Here is a 25,036-nt window from a genome sequence, read left to right as displayed (position 1 = left end):
CAATGGCAAGCCACTCCAGTACGCTTGCCTGGAAAATCCCATGGACGGAGGAGCCTGGTGGGCTGCAGTCCATGGGGTCGCTACGAGTCGGACGTGGCTGGGCTACTTCACTTTCACTTTTCACTTTCACACATCGGAGAAGAAAATGGCAACCCACTCCAGTGTTTTTGCCTGGGGAATCCCAGGGATGGTGGAGCCTGGTGGGCTGCCGTCTATGGGGTCACACAGAGTCGGACACAACTGAAGTGACTTAGCAGCAGCAGCATTCAGAGTAAATTATTAGTATCTAAAAGGATGACTATCTACTTAATGTGCCTAATTTGAAAGAAATGCTTAAATTACCAATTTAAGTCCTTAAATATGAGTATTTGAAAATTTGGTTTCTGCCTGTGGGTAGAGTGAAACTTTCTGTTCCATTGTCTTCTGTCCTGTTTATTCTCTCTTAGTTTCTTGTTAAGGCTTTATTTTACATTTTTAATAACATTTTTTTCAGAATTTCTCTTGTATAGTAACCACATTCATATATTTATTGAAGTTAAAATTAAGTTGATTTTGCCAGGTATTTTTTGAAAACCCTGTACTAGTAACTTCTCTTATCCAGATAAATTTCTGATTCACTTTTAACTTCATGTCTACTTCTTATTCATTTAAGATGGAATAATGTATTCTTTAATTGCTAATTTGATGAATTGAAGCATACTTATTAATCCACATTTAAAATTTCCTCTTTATTCTTTAAAGCTGGCAGTGCCACATTTAACTTTTTAAATCTCTTTGCCAGGTTCTCTGTGAACTGTTTCAGACGTCTCCTCAAAGAGGGAACCTTCCAACATCAGGCAATATTTCAGGGTTTGTACGTAGATTATTTTTGCAGCTGATGCTGGAGGATGAGAAGGTGACAATGTTTCTTCAGTCTCCCTGTCCAGTGAGTATTTAACAATTAAATTAAATCTTAATGATGAACTGTGTGTAAAGATATTTTATGTTTTCATATCAGAGCTTACAGTTATCTCTGTTCTAATTTCTAACACAGCGGAATGAAAATATCATAGCTTTTATACTTAATGATAGGACTTAGAAATCTCAGCTAACTCTTTGTCTGGAATAACTTAGTTGTAAATTGCCACGAATAGTATAATTTGATTTGGGAGGGAAAGTGACAGATTGTTGGGTACAACAGTGCTAATGCAAAATTTGACCAACAAATCACGTGAGAGACATGCCACATTTGAAGAAATACAGAAAATAAACTCGTATACTTTTGTATGCATTATTGAATTTTTATTCTTTTCTGCTTTTGAAATTGTTATATAATGACATATATTTCAAAAAATCTCTTCTTTATTTCTTGATTTCCAGCTGTACAAGGGGAGAATTAATGCTACTAGTCACGTCATCCAGCATCCAATGTATGGAGCAGGCCACAAGTTCCGAACACTTCATTTACCAGTCTCAACAACATTATCAGAAGTTCTGGACAGAGTGTCAGGCAAGTCAGATTTAAATATTTATTTTTCTTTTTTCTTTTTTTGTTTTATGTATGTAGGAATTTTATAATTTTTATAATTTTATTTTATTCACTCAGGAACTATTTAATGACATGAAATGGTCAAGATGGTTTCACGTTTCAAAACATGATGCAGTGTACAAAATGTATAATACATTCCAGCACCTGTAATTCTTTTGTTGTTATGTGTCTTATGTTTAGTAGTGGCAGAACTGGCAGTTGGAAATGGTGACAAACTGTGGGAAGATATTGATGAATTTTCTCGAGATAAACCATAAGGCTGTTTTATAGTAGAGGAATTGCACAGTATATTAGGTTGAATGACAGCATTCTAAGTAATAAATATTTACTAAATCTAGGGGATAAATGAAGGGTCAGTAGGTAGAATCGGCTGGTGACTTTATTGTTTCTAACAGTGAGGAAGACAGAACTTTTCCCTTTGATTTCTTGTCTGTATTTCAAGAGCTCTCAGTTGATGCCTTTAAATAGGATATAAGTTTGGGGGTAGAATGCCGGTTGACTGTGGTGAGTTTCACTTTTTTTGCCTCTCTGAAATCTTAGTCAGTGATGAATTCATTGAGTATCTGCTATGTGTAAGCACAGTAATTTCTAGGGTTGTAAAAGTGAGCAGGACACACTCTGCCTCTGATAGTATTTATGATATTTTGTATATTGTCAGAATAAAAAACAAACTGAAAATTTAAATGTTTGCAATTTAAATATAAGTCAGTGTGTTTCTAAGTCTTTGAGCAACACTGTTAACTGAAAGAAGTTAGGAGTTCCCAAAAAACTGACGTTATCTATTTATTAGTTGGAAATATTAATCCAAATTTGAAATAAAAGACTGAGTTGAAGAGATTGGGGAGTTGTTACGATATTTGGGCTTCCCTGGTAGCTCAGCTGGTAAAAAATTCGCCTGCAACGCAGGAGACCCTGGTTCAATTCCTGAGTCGGGAAGATACCCTGAAGACGGGAGAGGTTACCTACTCCAGTATTCTTGGGCTTCCCTGTGGCTCAGACGGTAAAGAATCTGCCTGCAGTGCGAGAGACCTGTGTTCGATCCCTGGTTTGGGAAGATCCCCTGGAGGAGGGTATGGCAACCCTCTCCAGTATTCTGGCCTAGAGAGTACCCATGGACAGAGAAGCCTGACAGGCTGCAGTCCATGGGCTTGCAAAGAGTCAGACATAGCTGAGCAACTAAGCATACCAAACATACTTACGTAGACGGTGAGTTAAACCACATGAATGAATATGATCACTTTGAGAAAATAAAGTAGAAAAGATTGTTTATCGCTTTTAGATACTGCATCTAACACGAATGTGTACATAATATTATGATACTTTCCTACGTTTTACGTATTACACAGTAAAGCGTTAGAATATATTATAAATGTCTAACATTTTTTTCTTATTTGAAAACCTCCACCTTACCTGTTATAGCTAAACTTTGTGAAAATTTGATTTTACACACCTTTTCTACATTTCAATTTTCTGAAATTGTGCCTTTTACATGATGAAGAAAAAAATTTTAACTAATTGAAGGAAGTGAAGAAGAGTACTGAAATTCAGTTTTTGGGATTTAACTTAATCGAAATGTATAGACATAGTACAAAATAACTGGAAGTTTAACATTTTAATTTATCTTTACCATAAATGAATACTGTTTTCTAAAATGTCTTGTTCTGTCATTTAGAATATTGAGCAAAATAGCTCCCTTTATTGTCTAAAAATTAAAAATAAAACTGATGGCTGTGGAAGAACAGTATCCTAGAAAGTCCAACTCAGTTATCCTTAACAAATATCAGAAACTTCTAAGTGCCTACTTTAACCTCTGGTTAGCAGTACTTTGGTCTTTAAAAGAGTATTTGTCTTCTTTAGTCACATCTCATGATATATTAACATGTGCATATGTATTTTACTAATATTCTTGAAAACGAAGAATCCAAAATTATTTAAGTGGTCCCTTTACCTGCTTCCTATTGCTTTTAACTATATTGCTTTCAAATAATGATTGTGTTTGTTGTTTTTTCTTAATTTCTGTCATTGTTTTTAAGCAATTTGACTATTACAATCATCAGATAATATGCCTTGTAGTTTTCTTCATGTTCCTTATGATTTGACTTTTTTTACTTAAATCTGTGTATTTATGAATTTTATCAGATTTGGAAATGTTATGTCTATTAGTTTCTCAAATATATTTGTCTTCCCATAACTCTGCTCTTTTAGTGATTCTAATTACACATTTATTAGGCCTTTTGAAGTTGTTTACAGTTCACTGAAGCTCTGTTCTTTTTTCCCCCATTTCCTCTTTGTACTTTTTGAGTTTCCTAGTGGTTAAATAAGATCATTGTATGGTCATCATTTATTTCATGATTTATAATAGCATGCCATATTCAAAAGCATGAAAGAAAATATTAATTCAGAGTAATGACTATCTGTGAAAGTCCTTGGTATTCATTCTTAAAGTACTTGTAAAATATGTCATTTTATCTAAGATTCCTAGCCAAATAAAAATAATAAAACCAGCAACCTCTGTTCCTTAAACTTGTTTGGTTATACTCCCATCTGTAGCAGGAGAAGTCTAATGTAATGCATATTAGGATTAATCCTGAGCTTGAGTTCCATATTGCCCTTTACAGATTGTATCAGTAACCTTGCTAAGACTGTTTCCTTATTTTGAAAATAATATTTTTCCTTGTATGCATGTTGTAAGGACTGAAATATATAGATATAGGTGATAAGCAGATTGATCTATGCCTAAAATAAAACAGAAGTTCTTGCTAATAGTTTTAAAAACTGCCTGTAGAGGTAGTACTATTGTAATACAAAATATTTTCTAGCGATTAGATTTAGGTATCCTGGCCTAAGGAGAATGATTAATCCCTTTCGTTGATAAAATCAGTGAGAATTGAACGTGTCACACTTTCCTTCATAACATTTTTTCAGACTGTTTACATTGCCTTTGTGTTAGTTACAATATAATCTTGTATAAAGTCCCCTAAGATACTTATTACTTCCCTTCTTAATGATTTTTGAGAATCAATGTATTTTACACAAAAATTTCTTATAGATACACCAAGTATCACTGCTAAACTAATCAGTGAACAAAAAGATGACAAGGAAAAGAAAAACCATGAAGAAAAAGAAAAAGTTAAGGCAGAAAATGGATTTCAGGATAATTACAGTGTTGTTGTTGCTTCAGGTATGATTCTTTCATGTATAATTTTGACTTCGTTGGTTTCTGTAAAGTGTAACAATTTATATTTATAGGAACTTCATGTAATAAACAGTATTAATGTAAAAAGCTGGTGTAATGATGTCTTAATATTAAATACACAATTATTGTATCAGAAATCAATTACTCTTTGGCATTGGAATTATTAAACTTATTTTGTGCTTACCATATCTCATCAGATATTGAACATGTGTTAATAGTTTAGATGCTGCATTTCAACTTGACAGTGTACAGAGACTTACACTCTTTAAAAGTTCACTAAGTCTTAAGGAATTTTTCTGTAACTTTTTCTGTTAATAAAAAATACAAATTGAAAAAGTATTCACTAGTTTTCACTTATGATATTGTGCTCATTCTATAAAATTAGAAAATAAAAATCTTCAAAAGAAAATTGGTTGAAAACTGAGCTTTTACTGTAATAAATGCAGGAAGAGGAAAAATTGGTCAAGATAAGGGATAATCTTGGAGGATGTTTTTCTTAACAAAATTCTTAGTTCAGAAGAGAAAGCTCAACCTAGATTACATTTCTTCTTAAAAGAAGACCTATATATTGGTTTAATCTGTTTATCAGAGAAAGATTAAGAACACAAGCTTTTCTGTATATTTTTGCACAAAATTACTTTCCAGTAAATAAATGGATGCTCATCTACATGTATTTCAGAGAATACGGGAATTAATTTATAGTTTCTTGAAAAATAGTTCCACATGCATCCAGTTATTCATTGTGGTTGTTCAGTTGCTAGCTAAATCATGTCCAGTTATTCATGAAGTATAATAGATGACAAATATAATCAAATAGAATCGAGATTAGATACTACATGAAAAGAAATATTTCTATCTTTTGGTGTTCCTGGTGCTTTATTAATATATGGTAGAAATACACTTATACTTCATTAGTGTGTTAGCTGTATAAATTTTTTTGTGTGTTTGTTTGTTTTAGGGCTGAAATCCCAATCTAAACGTGCTGTGTCATCTACCCCACCTCGCCCACCATCCAGGAGAGGGAGGACAATGCCTGATAAAATAGGAAGTGCTTCCTCAGGAGCAGACGCTGCCAGCAAAATAATTACTGTCCCTGTGTTTCACCTGTTCCATAAACTCTTAGCTGGTAATGTTCACAATGATAAAGCATATCAGAAATTTTAGTAATCTTACAAATGAATAAGTCACATGTGTCATAATAAAAATCATGTTTAATCAGATGCTTTGATGAGATAAATAATTTGGTGAGACTTTATCCATATAGATCTCTCCAAGAGAAGTGAGAATAAAAAGAAAGTAACCTATTTAATACTCTTTTTAAACATTATAATTTGCAGTTTTGCTCTAGCTTCTTAAATTTTGTTATGAATGTGCTATAAAATGATCAGTAAAATTAATGTTTTAGTTAATTCATAGCAAGTTATTAGGATGTAACGTGAAGTTAATTTTAAAGAACTGGTTCTAGCATGGAATTCTTAGCTGTAGTCCTGATAGTTAAGCTTCCTCTTCCCGAATCATGTTCTTTGACCAGTATACTTTCCTTTTGTCGAGGTAATAGCCGTTTTATCTGCATGTGTGTGCTGTACCGTTATAATCAAACTGCCAACTCACTTTGGAGTTTACTTCTTAGTTTTAGACATTGTTGATTTGTAGCAGAGGTCAGTAAAGTATGCCAGGTAGACTGGATGTTTCTTTTTATAAAAACATTTTCATAGGAATACAGCTATACCCATTCTATATACAAGGTAGCAAAAGAGACAAAGATGTAAAGAACAGACTTTAGGACTATATGGGAGAAGGGGAGGGTGGGATGATTTGAAAGAATAGCATTGAAACATGTATATTACCATATGTCAAGTAGATGACCAGTATAAGTTTGATGCATGAAGCAGGGCACTCAAAGCTGGTGCTCTGGGGCAACCCAGAGGGATGGGTGGGGAGGGAGGTGGGGGGGTTCAGGTTGGGGGGACTCATGTGCACCCATGGGTGATTCATGTCACTGTATGGCAAAAACCACCACAATATTGTAAAGAAATTATCCTCCAGTTGAAATAAATAAATTAATTTAAAAACCTTTACATAGGAATACAGCTATGCCTGTTCGTTTATGTATTGTCCGTAGTTGTTTTCACGCTACAGTAGAGGTAGTAGTTGCAGCAGAGACCATATGACCTCTGTAGCTTAAAACGTTTATTATCTAGCCTTTTTGGAAAAGATTTGCCAACTCCAGATTTATGGAAATTTTTTTTCTCCCTGTTCACCATTGCTCAGAAGATCTTAGTGGGATTTGGTTACTGAATCATTAACACTTTGTATCAGTTCAGTTCAGTTGCTTAGTGGTGTCTGACTCTTTGCAACCCCGTGGACTGCAGCATGCCAGACCTCCGTGTCCATCACTTTGTATAGACATTATTGTTTACACTTGTCAGAAACAGATTTGAGTTTTGTAAACTTTCTGTTGGCTGTTTTTATATTGTTTTGAAATTGGTGTCACAATCAAACTCTTAACCTATAATTAAGTGATCGAATAAATTGAATCAAGTAAACGTCTCCCTCTTGGATTCCAGTTTTAACTTATTTATGTCATTTTTAGGCCAGCCGTTGCCAGCTGAAATGACGCTTGCTCAACTTTTAACTCTGCTATATGACCGCAAACTTCCTCAAGGTTACCGTTCAATAGATCTGACTGTTAAATTGGGATCCAGAGTTATCACAGACCCAAGTCTGTCAAAAACAGATTCTTTTAAAAGACTGCACCCTGAAAAAGGTACATATACGATACTTCTTTTAAGTTACAGTCTTTAATCTGAGCAGGCAGGGATTTCTGTAGCTGATTACTAATTTACATTTTATTACATCAACTTGAGATACATTTTTTCTTTATGACTGAGTTATTTGTGAATATAGAAAATTGCCATTATTTCTGTTGGAAATTAATGTTAATTCCTTGTGTAGCATCACTTTATTTTTTATAGGCCCATATGCTTTAATTTTTTTCCCCCTATGGCTACACCATTCAGTTTGTTGAATCTTAGTTCCCTGACCATGGATTGAACTTGGGCCCTCAGCAGTGAAAGCATGGAGTCCTAACCACTGAACTGCCAGGGACTTCCTAATTTTTAAAAAATATTATTTCTGAATGAACCATGTTAATTGTTCATAATTTTATAATCAAAGTGTGGACCCCATTTAGAATTTCCAATTTACTGATAATTGAGTGATATTTTGTGCTCATAAACATTCTTTCTCTCAAAAGTGGGATCATACAGTTTCTTACCTTTTTATTTTTATATATTCAATGAAATATTTCTAAATGTTCATTTTTACTTCCTATTTTTATATGGATGTAACAATTTATCTCTTTCACAGTTGTTAAAGCATTCTGATTCTAGTATTTCACTACTATAAATGCTATTTAAGCAATGATTTTCATAGTGTGGATATGGTATCTTATTTATCTTCAGTTTTTCCCTTGATTAAATTTCAGTATTTAATTTTTAACCCTTTGTGCTCTTTAATAAATTTTAATACATTTCCTTTGCCCAAATTTTCAGCAGGATAATTTGTCTCTTTTAATGTTCATAGGATCTGGTTGTTTGTGAACATAAACTTTTGGTTTTCTTCTGTGAGTGATTCAGATTTAACCAATATGGTATAATTTTCAGTTTTCAGTAAGAAAATTTTTTGTCACTATTCCATTTTTCCCATTGAATACTTTTAGAGCATAACATGCACATACATTAATATTTTCTGAAGTCTCTGATGTTTTACTTATTTGCCCTAAAGAATAATACTTCTCAGACTTCAGTGTACTTGAAAATCACCTACAGAACATTATAAAATTGCAGATTCATATTCAGTAGGTCCAGAGTATGACCTGAGAGTCTACATTTCAAAAGCTCTCAATATGATGCTGATCCTGACTGGACCATGTAGTGAAACAACTATAGGGACCAACATCAGAAGTTATTTAAATATTCTTGTGGCATCTAGCTTTAAAATAACTAAATCTGAATAGCAGGATAATTATGCTCTTTTGTTGAATGAGCATAATGAGCAGATGACAATAGCATCTGCTTTGTAAATGAAAAAGTATTATAAAAATAGATCCTCTCTTTTAGCAGTTGTTTGTGATTATTCTTCTAGATCATGGAGATTTACTTGGTAGTTGTCCCGATGATGAGGCTCTCACTCCAAGTGATGAATGTATGGATGGGATATTGGATGAATCTTTACTTGAAACCTGTCCCATCCAGTCACCATTACAAGTTTTTGCAGGAATGGGTGGACTGGCTCTTATTGCAGAAAGATTACCCATGCTGTATCCAGAAGTAATTCAACAGGTAAGATAAGATTCCCAATTAATTATATCATTAATGGCAAAGACCTTTTTTTTGTTTATGTTTAACTTAACCTTTGGAAGTACCCTTTCCCTTAAAGTCTTTGAGTATTGTATAAAACTTTCAAAGCTCAGCCTATATGGAGCTTTGTAAGAATTCAGTTCAGTTGCTTAGTTGTATCCGACTCTTTGCCACGCCATGGACTGCAGCACACCAGACCTCCCTGTCCATCACCAGCCCCTGGAATCTACCCAAACTCATGTCCATTGAGTCGGTGATGCCATCCAACCATCTCATCCTCTCTTGTCCCCCTCTCTTCCTGCCCTCAATCTTTCCCAGCATCAGGGTCTTTTCAAATGAGTCAGCTCTTCACATCAGGTGGCCAAAGTATTGGAGTTTCAGCTTCAACATCAGTCCTTCCAATGCATATTCAGGACTGATTTCCTTTAGGATGGACTGGTTGTCTGTTGTTAAAGAAATGTTGTAAACCAAGCACATTTGCCAAGGTCATCACATTGTATCATTTTTATTTCTATGCTTCTTAAGATGTGATATTAATTATAGATACTACTAGAAAATAGGGGAGTGAAATAGTAGTATATACTTCTACCCAAATACCCTATGTCTTTTTGCTTCACTTCTTTTTTTTTTAAGTGCCGTTTCTATTTCAGTCGTTTTTAAAACATTAACTTCTTCCCCTGTTAATGTTGCTGTCATTGAGGGGTATACTTTAAATGTCCTTTTATTAAATGAAGGAAGTGTGTGATGTATGGAGAGCTGTAAATATGAAGTTTTTTATTTTTGTTGATTGAGGTAGGGAAATTATTCTCTGTAATTTTATCTACTTTGTGTGTGTGTGTGTGTGTATAAGTTTATGTATGTATTAGTTTCCTAGGGCTGCTGTAACAAAGTACCACAAACTGGGTGGCTTAAAACAACAGAAATTTAATTTTCTTACAGGTCAGGAGGTTGTAAGTCTGAAATCAAGATGTCACCAGAGCCGTGCTCATATTGAAGGCTCTAGGGGAGAATCTTTCCTTACCTCTTCTTAGTTTCTGATTATTGCTAACAGTTAAGGGCATTCATTGCCCTCTAACTACACCAATCCAGTTCTGCCTGTGTTTTTACGTGGCTGTCTTCCTTTTCTGTATCTGTATCTCCCACTCCTTATAAAAACACCTTTCATTGGATTTGAGGTCCACGCTAAGCCAGTATGACCTCATCTCTTAATTGATTACATCTGCAAAGACCTTGTTTTCAAATAAGTTCACATTTATAGGTGCTGAGGGTTAAGACTTAAGCATATCTTTGGGAGGATACAGTTCAACCCACAATAATACCTAAAGGGTTATTACCTAACTTCTATTCAAAGAACTTATAGTATTTTTATTTTTGGATATAACCAGGATATAAGATGACTGTCACAGAAAAATATGAGTAAAATGTTATTCCTTTCTAAAAATTGTAATGATATAGCTAAAAGTTTGAAATGGAAGAAACTTCAAGATTATTGTTGCTCAGTGAAAATGACTTTCCTAATTCATTATTCAGTATGGTTCATTAAAGTGATTGGAGACCAAGTGCTGCTCTAATAAATACCTAGAAGAGTGAAAGTGACCTTAGAATTGAATATTTGTCATGGAAGAATTTTGAGGAGCATGATATAAAGAGGTCTAAATTGCCTTGAACAGACGATGTAGAAATATGGATGGTAAAGCCTTGTCCAGTGAGGGCCCAGAAGAAAGTGAGGATCATGATAGAAAGAACCTATGTATCATAGAGAGTACCTAAATTGGGTTAAGCAGATTGTTGGTATAAATGTGGATGGTAAAAGTACTAGTGGTGTAGTTTAGTAGGAAATGAGGAAAATGTTATTGGAAACTGGAGGAAAGGAGATTCCCTGTCTTTTAGTGATAGAAATCTTAGTGTATTTGTGTCCTGTATGTGGAAGGCAGTACTTGTAAGTGATGCACTTGGATATTCAGCTGAATTTCCAACGTAAGTGTGAAATTACCTGTTTTCTTCTTGGTACTAATAGTAAAATGTGAGAGGAAAGAGATAAACTGAGAGAAGATGCTAAAATTAGACATTTGCTATCAGAAAAGCGTGCTCTGGAGAGAAAGACAAGGATGTGGCTTTCAGTGTTTGCTGGCCTCAGAAAAATCAGGCTGCTAGTGTAGTCACATACAGAGCCGTGTGAAGAGATCAGTCGTGGATCCCCTCAGTCATCTAACCCTGAGCCAGGAATGAAGAAATTTGTGTGACAGTGCTAGCATAGTCAAAGAGGGAGATGTGATGATGAAAGCGGAGGTTCAAGTGAAGCACCTGAAAGCCAAGGAATGTGAATGGTCTCTAGTAGCTGGAAAACACAAGCAACCAACACTCCCTGAGAGCCTCCAGAAAGAGCATTTGATACTTAGGATCCAAAGCTTTGATTCCAGCTCCATAAGATTCTTAGATTTCTGACTTCTAAATTTTTCAGATAATAAATTTGTGTTGTTTTAAGTCAGTAAGTTTGTGGTGATGTGTTACAGCAAAGCATATAGGAAATGAATGCGGATTTTGGTGTGTACTCTTTTTAGGATGTTTTGTCTGGTTTTGGCATCAGGGCAATACTGTCTTATAGAATGAGTTGGAAATGTCTAATATTTCATATTAAGAATTGTTAGATGGGTTTTTCAACAGATTAAACACTTAAAGATTGCAAAATTAGTAGTAGAGAAGATATGTCAAAAGAAATAATCCAGACTGAAGCATAGAATGTGTAAGGAATGAAAAGAACTTGACAGCTATATGGTCATGTAGCTAGAAGTGAAAGATTGTGATGTGTATTTATGGTCACAGAAAAAGAGTGAATTGAAACAAGGACAGAAACAATACTGAGAGGAAGAAAAATTTCCAAAACTGATAAAAAATACCTCAATCCAAAATTCAAAAAGCTCTCTAAACCCCAAGTAGGATATTCATGCTTAAGAACATTATGACAAACTACTTAAAAACAAGAGAAAAGCTTAAAACCAGCCAAAAAGCAGTAAACCCATTTCTTTCAAAACAGTAACAGTAATTCTGACAACTAACCTTTCATCAGACACCTTGGGAGCCAGGGAATTACTTCTTTGAAATGTAAAAAAAAAAAAATCTGCCATCCTAGAATGAAGAAGATTTTGGACATTTTCCTCAACCACCACTACTCTTTCCATGAAAGGTAAATTGGTAATATAGAATAGTAGATTTATGATGAACTCTCCTTATATATTAAGTCTGGACAGACGATCTTTAAAAGAAAAGAAAAAAGAAAAAGCAATTGCTTAAAGGCTCTTGAGAGTGACCAAAAGAAGGCACCTGTTGGAGAGGATTTCAACATGAAGAGAATAAAACCACATTGGGTGAGATTAATCTTCTGAGACTACTCCTCAGTCTCTGTGAGGTGAGATGATAGAACTCATGCAAAAGCTATAGAGGAGTTTGGTTCTTCCATTCTGGCTGGAGATTAAAAGGGGGGAAATTCAGGAAGAAGGGACCCATAGATGGGGTACTCCAAATTCTGCACATGAAGTTTTGCACAACTGTAGCTGGCTCCTGAATACTTAGGGTTCCTGAGAGAAAACTGGAAGGCTGAATGAACTGTCCAGACATGTCAGTGTCTGTCCATCATAAAAGAGACAGAATCTGTAATTCTATTCCTTCCAAGTTAGAGGTAAAAATCTTTGGCTTTTCTATTAAAATTTCAAAACAGTCGCACATTAAAGAGTATAGATGACATCCCGGTAATCAGGGACTCACTTGAAAAATAATGGTAAAACTACAAAATACTTTAATAAATTTATAAAAGCTCCATAAGTTTAAGATTGATCCAGCAATAATTTAACTGATTTCTAATACAAAACAGTTTTCTAATATAAAACTGACCCACTGGTAATTTGACCGTTTTTTAAAATAAAACTAAACTCTTAATTATAAAATTAAGAGTTATTATAACATCTCATCAATAATGTATGATGTATAATTAAAAAACAGACAGACTTGGAAAGAAAGAAGAAAATGTTACCTGTGGTTAACAAATAAGTCAGTGAACAGCTCTGTTCACATTTTTCCAGTTGCCCCACTAATGTTCTGAAGAAGGAAAAGAAAAAAAATCACTTTCTTTGGCATGGTTTGAGGAAGTTTGTGGTCATAGATTCAATTCAGATCATATTGATATATTGCATTTAGTTGTCTCTTTAGTTTCTTTTCAGTTCAGTTCAGTCGCTCAGTCGTGTCCGACTCTTTGCGACCCCATGAATCACAGCACGCCAGGCCTCCCTGTCCATCACCAACTCCCGGAGTTTACTCAAACTCATGTCCACAGAGTCCGTGATGCCATCCAGCCATCTCATTCTCTGTCGTCCCCTTCTCCTCCCGCCCCCAATCCCTCCAAGCATCAGAGTCTTTTCCAGTGAGTCAACTCGTCGCATGAGGTGGCCAGAGTATTGGAGTTTCAGCTTCAGCATCAGTCCCTCCAATGAACACCCAGGATTGATCTCCTTTAGAATGGACTGGTTGGATCTCCTTGCAGTCCAAGGGACTCTCAAGAGTCTTCTCCAGCACCACAGTTCAAAAGCATCAATTCTTTGGCGATCAGCTTTCTTCACAGTCCAACTCTCACATCCATCCATGACCACGGGAAAAACCATAGCCTTGACTAGACGGACCTTGGTTGGCAAAGGAATGTCTCTGCTTTTTAATATGCTATCTAGGTTGGTCATAACTTTCCATCCAAGGAGTAAGCGTCTTCTAATTTCATGGCTGCAATCAGCATCCGCTCAAGTCTGACACTGTTTCCACTGTTTCCCCATCTATTTCACATGAAGTGATGGGACCAGATGCCACGATCTTTGTTTTCTGAATGTTGAGCTTCAAGCCAACCTTTTCACTCTCCTCTTTCACTTTCCTCAAGAGGCTTTTGAGTTCCTCTTCATTTTCTGCCATAAGGGTGGTGTCATCTGCATATCTGAGGTTATTGATATTTCTCCCAGCAGTCTTGATTCCAGCTTGTGCTTCTTTCAGCCCAGCGTTTCTCATGATGTACTCTGCATATAAGTTAAATAAGCAGGGTGACAATATACAGCCTTGTTGTACTCCTTTTCCTATTTGGAACCAGTCTGTTGTTCCATGTCCAGTTTTGACTGTAGCTTCCTGACCTGCATACAGGTTTCTCAAGAGGCAGGTCAGGCGGTCTGGTATTCCCATCTCTTTCAGAATTTTTCACAGTTTGTTGTGATCCACACAGTCAAAGGCTTTGGCATAGTCAATGAAGCAGAAATAGATGTTTTTCTGGAACTCTCTTGCTTTCTCCATGATCCAGCGGATGTTGGCAATTTGATCTCTGGTGCCTCTGCCTTTTCTAAAACCTGCTTGAACATCTGGGAGTTCACGGTTCACATATTGCTGAAGCCTGGCTTGGAGAATTTTGAGCATGACTTTACTAGCGTGTGAGATGAGTGCAATTGTGCAGTAGTTTGAGCATTCTTTGGCATTGCCTTTCTTTGGGATTGGAATGAAGACTGACCTTTTCCAGTCCTGTGGCCACTGCTGAGTTTTCCAAATTTGCTGGCATATTGAGTGCAGCACTTTCACAGCATCATCTTTCAGGATTTGAAATAGCTCAACTGAAATTCCATCACCTCCACTAACTTTGTTCATAGTGATGCTTTCTAAGGCCCACTTGACTTCACATTCCATGATGTCTGGCTCTAGGTCAGTGATCACGCCATCGTGATTATATTGGTCGTGAAAATCTTTTTTGTACAGTTCTTCTGTGTATTCTTGCCACCTCTTCTTAATATCTTCTGCTTCTGTTAGGTCCATACCATTTCTGTCCTTATCGAGCCCATCTTTGCATGAAATGTTCCCTTGGAATCTCTAATTTTCTTGAAGAGATCTCTTGTTTTTCCTAGTCTGTTGTTTTCCTCTATTTCTTTGTATTGATCGCTGAGGAAGGCTTTCTTATCTCTCCTTGCTATTCTTTGGAACTCTGCATTCAGATGCTTGTATCTTTCCTTTTCTCCTTTGCTTTTCGCTTCTCTTCTTTTCACAGCTATTTGTAAGGCCTCCTCAGACAGCCATTTTGCTTTTTTGCATTTCTTTTCCATGGGGATGGTCTTGGTCCCTGTCTCCTGTACAATGTCACGAACCTCCGTCCATTATCTTTGTTTTTCATGACCATGACACATGGAAGAGTACCGGCTAGAAAGCTTATCTATATATGTAGTCATATATATGTATGCATGTTCAGTTGCTTCAGTCATGTACAACTCCTTCCGACCCTATGGACTATAGCCCACCAGGCTCCTCTGTCCATGGGATTCTCCAGGCAAGACTACTAGAGTGTTTGCCACGCCCCATGTCTCCTGTGTCTCCTGCATTGCAGGCAAATTCTTCACCCACTGAGCCACATGGGAAGCCTGGTCTCACATATATGTGTCTATACATGTTTTTCCTAGATTTGTTTGCTTATAGAGCATGGAGTCAGACTGCCATAGGCAGTGTGTACATACCTGTGTCCCATATCTGCTTTGTAAAGTATCATTTCCACTAAAAGAAATCATTGCCCCTTGGAAGAATTCTAGGATTCAGGCAGAGAATATACAAGATGAGCCTAGATACAGATGTCTGCTTTAAAGGGGTTCCACTGACCAAGCCTGATTCTACTTGGTCAGGAGATAAAATGATAGTAACAGATTATTATTTGCAGAGTGACTTTAGAATTAATAATTAAATTAATAAATGAATGAATAAATAGATGAAGAAAAAGGAAATGTTTTTGTGTACAGTTCACTGCCAATCAATAAATGTAGAATTAATAAAACACCATTTGGCAGCTACCACAATTATTATTTCTTGCAAACATTATAAAAATGCTAACTCTAATGATCAAAGTTGAGTGGGAAACAAGATATTTACATAGTCTCAAAAACTGTCTGCTGCTGCTGCTGCTAAGTCACTTCAGTCGTGTCCGACTCTGTGCGACCCCATAGATGGAAGCCTACCAGGCTCCCCTGTCCCTGGGATTTTCCAGGCAAGAACACTGGAGTGGGTTGCCATTTCCTTCTCCAATGTGTGAAAGGTGAAAGTGAAGTCGCAAAAACTGTCTACAGATACTTAAGTAATTACGAAGGAGAAAATAGTAACTTTTAGAGTAGAAATACTTGGCACATACCACCATACCATGTAACTCATTTTAAAAAACATGTCCTTTTATTGATTTAAAAACGTTTTTTTATTTCAAATTTGAGTTTAGTTGATTAACAGTGTTTTATAGTTTCAGGTGTACACCAAAGCGATTCAGCTATACTTCTTTTATTGATTCTCATATTCTTATATTTTAAAGAGATCATTTGAATTCAAGCCTTTACTTGGAACCTGATGTTGAAACATACAAATAGCCAAACAAAATTATTTTTACTTTAGGTGAGTGCTCCGGTTGTAACATCTACCACTCAGGAAAAACCAAAGGATAGTGATCAGTTTGAATGGGTGACTATTGAACAGTCAGGGGAATTAGTTTATGAAGCGCCAGAAACCATTGCGGCTGAACCTCCACCTATCAAGTCAGCAGTACAGACCATGTCTCCCATACCTGCCCATTCTTTGGCTGCTTTTGGATTATTTCTTCGGCTTCCGGGTTATGCTGAAGTGCTACTGAAAGAGAGAAAACATGCCCAGTGCCTTCTTCGCTTGGTTTTGGGAGTGACAGATGATGGAGAAGGAAGTAAGTGTTGAGTATTACTAATGAAATTTAATGTAAGTGGGTTGTGTGACATTAATTCAAATGTGCTTACAAAACTGCTGGTCATCTTTGGAGGTATTTAAAGATGAAGGAGATATTTAGGTCCTGCCAACAAGTAGCTAATGTGCTACAGTAATAGCAATGAGGCATGTCTATACACATATAGACTTAAGTTATAAAAGCCTTGAGAGAGGTACATATTATGGAGACTTACAAGTGTGAGATTATTTTCTTATGAGTAAAACAGCATTATAGATTTTAGTGGGCCCTTGAAGGAAATCATCAGTTGTAGACTGAGAATGGTTATTTCAGAAAGAAGGACTGCTTTGAGTAATGTTTATGTGCTCATGTTATATGAGAGGGCAGATGAAATTTGCATAAAGCAGCACAGAGAACTCATTTAAAAAGCTGTTATTGATAACAGATCATGGAAAAGCTTCTGAAAACCTTCAGATTTTATTCTGAATAACGATTAAGATTTAATAAAATATGTTAAGTGTTGTAGTGATGTGATGAGAATCTTTTTAAAGAATTTTTCTGTGAATCTGGTAATATCATTTAGATGAAGGAGAACAGAATGAAGAAAATATAATAATAATGTATTTTATAATATAATGATAGTAGAGAATAATAACAGAAAGCTATGATGGTTATTTCCTTTGGGCTGACAGTTTTGTTAATAGAAGGAAACAAAGAAAAATCATAGGGTAGTATCCTGGCAAGTATATTTTCATTTGGTTTACCTCTAGTTCTTCAGAGAATGACCATTACATTTGAGAATCAAAATTTTTTTTCATGTTATTTTAAAATCACGTTGTTTTGATTAGAGGTGATGTCTTTCACATACTGTTTAGAGAGTATGCAGTGTTAAACTCTGTACAACAAAGTACGTATAATCCAATAAAATTATATGAATTTATTCATGAATCCTTTAACTTGGAAGCTACCAAGTATTGTGTATGTACTTTTTTGTGTGTGTTTTCATATTGATGGAATTCTTCAAAAATGTTGACATAATTTTAAATGTGTTCATAACTGTTATTAAATTACAGTGTTTATATACTAAATACATCCTGGTTGTTTATTTTCAGATATAAATTATGTATGCTTATTTTAATAGACCAGAAATTTCTAATTGCTTGCTAGAGTTTAAGAACCATGGTAATTTAGGACTCTTACTATGAGACAGTAGGTATAACCCTAAACTGAAAAGGAAAAGAATTGTCTTTAGGCCGTTTCAAACTTTTTCTAGTGAATCAACAGTAATGTCTATTAAAAAGCATAATTTTGATATATCTTTTTGCAGTGGTGGTTTCATCTGCCATTCATGTAGAAGTGTTTTTTTGTTCATTTTGTTTTACATTTAACACTTTGCAGCTAGAACATAGTAGAAAACTTTATTGCAAACAAAACAAAAATTGTTTCACTCTTGCATTCATGGTTGAAACTACTTCCAGGGCAAGACTTTCATACACTTGTAAGGAAGTTTTAATTCTGTGTTTTTAGTTGTTAGTTTTTAGTTTAAATTTTTAGATTATAATAATTTTGACATAGTCTATAACGAGTATCATATGAGTATATTTCAACTTTTTTTGGAGTTTATATATTTGATGTCTTTTTGGACACTATTATTAAATATTAAGTATTTAATTTCATTTATGTTATTATTTTGTGGCTTTTTAATAAATATGATAAAATTTTATATTGTCATTATAAATTTGTGAGCTTCTGTGTTGTTTATTATTGTGGTTTTTAAATATTTTTTAATTTTGAGTTCTCTTCTTTTAATCTAGGTCATATCTTGCAATCTCCATCAGCCAATGTGCTCCCGACCCTTCCTTTCCATGTCCTTCGTAGCTTGTTTAGCACTACGCCTTTGACAACTGATGATGGTGTGCTTCTTCGGAGGATGGCTTTGGAAATTGGGGCACTCCACCTCATTCTTGTCTGTCTGTCTGCTCTGAGCCACCATGCCCCACGAGTTCCAAACTCTAGCCTCAATCAAACAGAGGTAGGTTCAGTTTTAATTCTTTAGATCATGAAAAATTGTTAGATTCATGGAGTACAGGCATTGTTTTTTCTGAGGTAATTAATATTTCAGAGTCTGGGGGGCGCAGTTTGTTTGTTTTGTTTTGATTTTTTTTTTGTCCCTAAAACAAAAAAATTATTTAAAAGAGGATAAAATGAATTGTTCTCTTCTTTCTTAGGCTCTTTCAGAAAGCCTTAAGTTAATCCATCTACTCAAACAAAAAAGATATTATAGCTTAAAAAGCTTTTCCATTTACGAGGATACACTGAGTTTATACTGTGATCCCTTTTCCTTTTTTAAGGTTCTAGTCAGTACAGTAAAGTTCTAGTCAATATAGTAAGACAAGAAAAATATGAAAGAAAGAAGGAAAAGTGACCCTGATTGTTTTGAGTTGATTTGATTGTATTTGTAGAAATTGCAAAAATAAATAATGGCATAAGTGAGTTTAATGAGAATATAATTTCCAGTTTCAATATAGAAAAATAAGTCATTTTTGTATACCAGCAACAAACATAAAAAGAGCTTTTTAAAGCTGTCTTTAGAATAGCATCAAAAATAGAAAATATCTAGAAATAAATATGAAAAATATATGTAAGACCTCTTGTCATAAAATATATAAAACTTTGTAAACAGGTACTTATTAATTAGACTTTAATAAACTGAAGTCTCTGTCCATGTTTACCTCTCATGAAGTAGAAAATACAACATTTCATTAGTATTTCCTCCCAAATTGATTCTTTTTCTCTTTTTTCTGCTCAGTTTGCAGCATGTGGGATCTTAGTTCCTTGACTAGAGATAGGACCCATCGCCCCTGCATTGGGAGCATGGAGTCTTAACCATTGGACCAGGGAAGTCCCACCAAATTTGAGGTTATATTAATAAACCTGTGGTTCTCATTCTTTTTTTTTTTTTAATTTCTCTACAAAATTCACATTTTTAATATGTCCTCTATCCCCAAAAGAAATTTTTCTGCACATCATATTCTGAACAAAAAAGAAATTGAGAAGTACTCCTTCTCACAATAGAAGCAGACTTTCTTGCTATGATTGAAAACATATGATACCATTACAGAGTCATCCTAGATCTGGCTCATGTCTCTCTCTTCCTTTCTCTGCTTTCTCCTTTTTTTTTGAGTTACTGACTTTAGGCCCTTAGATGCTTTACTCAATCTATTCCTGATAGATTATTTTAAATACTGATAATAATTTCTTATATTTATTCTTAAAAGCGTTTGCTCCCCATTTTTCCCTTCCCTAGAAAATCCCATGGATGGAGGAGCCTGGTAGGCTGCAGTCCCTGGGGTCGCTACAGGTCGGACACGACTGAGCGACTTCACTTTCACTTTTCACTTTCACACATTGGAGAAGGAAATGGCAACCCACTCCAGTGTTCTTGCCTGGAGAATCCCAGGGACGGGGGAAGCCTGGTGGGTTTCCGTCTATGGGGTCACACAGAGTCGGAAACGACTGAAGTGACTTAGCAGCAGCAACCTTGATAACTACCACTTTGCATTCGGCTCTAAGTACTCTGGATATTTCATAAAAATGGAATCATACAATGTGTTACCTTTGTAACATTGTCTGTCTGCTTTGAATTAGCATATTGTTTCTGAGACTCATCCAAGTAGCATGAATCAGTACTTAGTTATTTGTAATGACTGAGTAATAGTCCATTGTATATATATGCCACAGTTTGTTTATCCATTTAACCGTTGACGGGGTTTTGGGCTGACTTTCTGACCGTTGTAAATGGTCTTGCTATGAACATTAGTGTATTGGTTTGGTTTTTTTCCCCCTTTATATATATACCTAGGAGTGGAATTGCTGGGTCTTGTTGTAATTCTTTGCTTAGTTTTTTAAGGAACTGCCAAACTATTTTCCATAGCAGCTAAACTATTTAAACTTCTACGGGTAATTTGAGGATAAATAGAACTAAATAGTAATAATTCTTTTCTTTTTGTTATAAGCCACAGGTATCAAGCTCTCATAACCCTACATCAACAGAAGAACAGCAGCTCTATTGGGCCAAAGGGACTGGGTTTGGAACAGGCTCTACAGCTTCTGGATGGGATGTGGAGCAAGCCTTGACCAAGCAGAGGCTGGAAGAGGAACATGTTACCTGTCTCCTGCAGGTATATTTGTAAAGTTGATATTGTCAGTGATAATAGTTCATCTTTTTTTGTGTGTCTGTGTTGATTTTTAAGTTTTATTGGCCTTATCCTCAGCTACTTTTTATAAAGTTCATTTTTAAAATGAAAAAATGTTCTCCCTGCCCTTAGTACATTTAGTATACTAGATAAAGATTGTTCTTCAGTGCTTGCAACTCTAAATTCTTCCCTCTTAACCTCTTCACTGAGAGGAAAGTGACAAAGGTGAAGTTGTCCAGTAACAGGAATGTACCATATCTACTTTTTTCTTGTCCACTTCTCATCTAAACTACTATATCTGGACTCTCTCTTTTGAAAAAAAATCTATTTACACATTTGTTTCTCACATTGTGTTGCATTTTCTAGAATTAGGCAAGGTGAACTAGTTTATAAAGTTTTTAATGCAGAAATGAGAAGAGTAGGTTCGTAAAGATTAGCTTTTGTTACTGCATCAACTAATTGACTAAAATTAGGGTTTTGTTTTTTATTTTTCCAAGCATTAGTTAAGTCTTTGAGCATTATTTTTGCAGTTCTAGAATAAGCTTATTCTCATGTAGACTTCTAAGATTCCATCAGTTCAGTTCAGTTCAGTTGCTCAGTCGTGTCCGACTCTTTGCGACCCCATGAATCACAGCACGCCAGGCCTCCCTGCCCATCACCAATTCCCGGAGTTCACTCAAACTCATGTCCACAGAGTCGGTGATGCCATCCAGCCATCTCATTCTCTGTCGTCTCCTTCTCCTCCCACCCCCAATCCCTCCCAGCATCAGAGTCTTTTCAAGTGAGCCAGCTCGTTGCATGAGGTGGCCAAAGTATTGGAGTTGCAGCTTCAGCATCAGTCCTTCCAATGAACACCCAGGATTGATATCCTTTAGAATGGACTGGTTGGATCTCCTTGCAGTCCAAGGGACTCTCAAGAGTCTTCTCCAGCACCACAGTTCAAAAGCATCAATTCTTCAGCAATCAGCTTTTTTCACAGTCCAACTCACATCCATACATGACCACTGGAAAAACCATAGCCTTGACTAGACGGACCTTTGTTGGCAAAGTAATGTCTCTGCTTTTTAACATACTATCTAGGTTGGTCATAACTTTCCTTCCAAGGAGTAAGCGTCTTATAATTTCATGGCTGCAGTCAGCATCTGAAGTGATTTTCGAGCCCCAAAAAATAAAGTCTGACACTGTTTCCACTGTTTCCCCATCTGTTTCCCATGAAGTGATGGGACCAGATGCCATGATCTTTGTTTTCTGAATGTTGAGCTTCAAGCCAACCTTTTCACTCTCCTCTTTCACTTTCCTCAAGAGGCTTTTGAGTTCCTCTTCACTTTCTGCCATAAGAGTGGTGTCATCTGCATATCTGAGGTTATTGGTATTTCTCCCAGCAGTCTTGATTCCAGCTTGTGCTTCTTCCAGCCCAGGGTTCAAGATTCCATCACCCTCAACTATAATTAAACCTACTCAGTAAAATAAATAAATCAGAGAAGGCAATGGCAGCCCACTCCAGTGTTCTTGCCTGGAGAATCCCAGGGACGGGGGAGCCTGGTGGGCTGCTGTCTATGGGGTCGCACAGAGTCAGACACGGCTGAAGCGACTTCACAGCAGCAGCAGTAAAATAATCTCAAAGTTGCAACTAAGCTGTTAAAGTTCATGTTCTCAGGTGGATTGCTTCTATATAGTCTGATCATAGCACTGTACATCATCATGAGAAACATATTCTCTTTTGAAAATGTAAAGGAAAAAAGTCTTTGTTTTTTAAACCTGTATTATGAAGCATTGATTGAGTTGAAAGTATATACTCTTCATATTCAGATTGAACATCTAACATAAAATATGGCATTTTAAATTTGAGAAGCTAAAACTCAGTTTTAAATCCAAGGATTTTTATTTTTAGGTTCTTGCAAGTTATATAAATCCTGCAAGTGGTGCTGTAAATGGAGAAGCTCAGTCATCTCCCGAGAGTAGAGGACAGAACAGCAGTGCCCTTCCTTCTGTACTTCTAGAGCTTCTCAGTCAGTCCTGCCTCATCCCTGCCATGTCATCTTATCTACGAAATGATTCAGGTAAAGCACGTTGTAACTAGTCCTTTACAGTGTCTTAGTGGATGAGTACTTTTGTTTACTTATTTTATCATTATCATTTTAAATAATAAGGTTCATTTTTTTCTTTTAATAACCTATAACTGAAAATGATAGGGTAAAGGCTAGCAACTTCATGACAACACTGTGATCCAAACATGGTTAATTGAATTTCTGTGTGTTTTAACGTTTTTCTTAAACATTAGAATTGCAGACAGTAGTTTTTTGAAGAAAGGCAGATAGATAAACTGTACAAGTCTGTAGATACTTGACAATGAGTATTAGTTTTTACAAATTCAATTATGAAAGTACCTTAGGTAGATACTTTGCAGTATTCAACTGATTATCAACTGAAATTGCTTTTTTATTTCTTTGGTTGTGGAATTACCTTCCAAGAAATGTATCCTTTTCTTAAGTAGAATAGAAAGTTTATGTTTTATTTAGACTCTCAGTGACATACAGGTATTGCCAAGATAAACATCATTTTAACCAAGGTGTTTATTTATTCACTTTTTTAATCTGCTCTTCTTGTATTTGCTTTTATTCATATTCTTACTCATGAAAATAGACACACATTCAGTTAGATTATTAAGGAAGAATAGGTAAGGAAAGCAATGGGAATGAATCTTGAAGTAGTCTGTTTTGATGCTCGGTAGCAGTTTAAATGCAATTAGATGGATGGAAAATGTATTTGTATTTGAGAAGGGATTACTGCCGCTGTTCTTTACCTTCAAAAAATTATTGTGCTTCCAAACACGGTATTTCTGGAACTTCCCTGGCAGTCCAGTGGTTAAACCCTGCACATCTCAATGTAAGGAGTGTGGGTTCGATCCCTGGTAGGGGTCCTAAGATCCTACAGACCTCCTGGTGCAGCAAAAATGAAAAAACTAAAACAAAAAACGCACACCATTTCCCAGCCTACCTCAAATTTCTTATAAAAATATTGGTGTTATATTAAATTGGTCTTTTTAGATTGAGCTGTTTGATACATTAGATTTGTCTCTTGAAAAAATAGATATCAAATATACAATATTTTTTTGATAAAGTAAAACATTTGGCACTGTAAACACTTAAGTACTTCAGATCAGTGCCAAAATTTAATGGTAAATCATTTAGGGAAACTTAACAGATTAAGATAATGTTTCTCTTTATCTCTTTCCACATTGTTAAATATTAATCCTTTCACTTTCAAACTGTATTACCTCTCCAAAATTTTTAGTTTTGTCTTGTTCTGAAATTCAGTCTTTGTGTAACACTGGGCTTTTATCTTTATAGTTTAGAGTCAAAAGAGAAATCTGGTATTACTTTTATCGTTTAAAATAATCTATTCAAGTAGGTGTACTTTCTGGTAAGTGTGTATTTTAATAAATAAGCTGTGATTATGGTAAATATATGGAATTATAGTGAATTAAATACTCTATCTTGGAAATATTTTAGAAATTTAATGTTTGACTTTCCTTTGTGATTATTTTCCCAGAGTAAAGAAATTTACTTGAATCTGGTACTGTGTCCAGTGGTATAATTTTAATTGATAGATTTATACTTGAATGTGGTTGCAAAAATAATTTCAAAATTAGATTTTAAGATAAATTTAAAATAATGAACTCAGTTAAGTATGTCATCAGATAATTGTCAGAACATCTCTTAAATTATGTTTTTAGTAATCAAAGAAAATTTTTTGGAGTTTGGGATATATTCTGATCCATCAGTTCAGTTCCATTGCTCAGTCCTGTACAACTCTTTGCAACTTCATGGACTGCAGCATGCCAGGCGTCCCTGTCCATCACCAACTTCCAGAGCTTACTCAAACTCATGTCCATTGAGTCAGTGATGCCATCCAACCATCTCATCCTCTGTCGTCCCGTTCTCCTCCCGCCTCAGCCTTTCCCATAATCAAGGTCTTTTCCAGTGAGTCAGTTCTTTGCATCACGTGGCCAAAGGATTGGAGTTTCAG

The 25,036-nt window shown here is 35.5% G+C and overlaps 1 protein-coding gene across 9 annotated transcripts in view; it reads left to right on the top strand.

The window, feature by feature from the left end:
• The window catches only part of BIRC6 (baculoviral IAP repeat containing 6), a 220,187-nt gene that overhangs the window by 136,650 nt on the left and 58,501 nt on the right, over positions 1-25,036 (top strand). For all 9 annotated transcript variants that reach the window (XR_016038617.1, XM_088841556.1, XM_055400471.2 and 6 more), the window contains 10 exons: positions 782-925; positions 1,360-1,489; positions 4,578-4,709; positions 5,683-5,850; positions 7,318-7,491; positions 8,871-9,067; positions 16,514-16,814; positions 18,626-18,843; positions 20,828-20,992; positions 22,899-23,067. Coding sequence is in view for 8 of the 9 variants with exons in the window: in XM_088841556.1 (XP_088697682.1) it covers positions 782-925; positions 1,360-1,489; positions 4,578-4,709; positions 5,683-5,850; positions 7,318-7,491; positions 8,871-9,067; positions 16,514-16,814; positions 18,626-18,843; positions 20,828-20,992; positions 22,899-23,067 (1,798 nt within the window). In the remaining variant the exon portion in view is untranslated. The remainder of the gene's footprint in view (positions 1-781; positions 926-1,359; positions 1,490-4,577; positions 4,710-5,682; positions 5,851-7,317; positions 7,492-8,870; positions 9,068-16,513; positions 16,815-18,625; positions 18,844-20,827; positions 20,993-22,898; positions 23,068-25,036) is intronic.

Source organism: Moschus berezovskii, chromosome 11 (genome assembly GCF_049115385.1).
Source record: "Moschus berezovskii isolate FMDL1 chromosome 11, NW_MosBer_1.0, whole genome shotgun sequence".
NCBI lineage: Eukaryota > Metazoa > Chordata > Mammalia > Artiodactyla > Moschidae > Moschus > Moschus berezovskii.
Note: the sequence above shows the minus strand (reverse complement) of the source record. Positions and strands in the feature narration are given on the sequence as shown.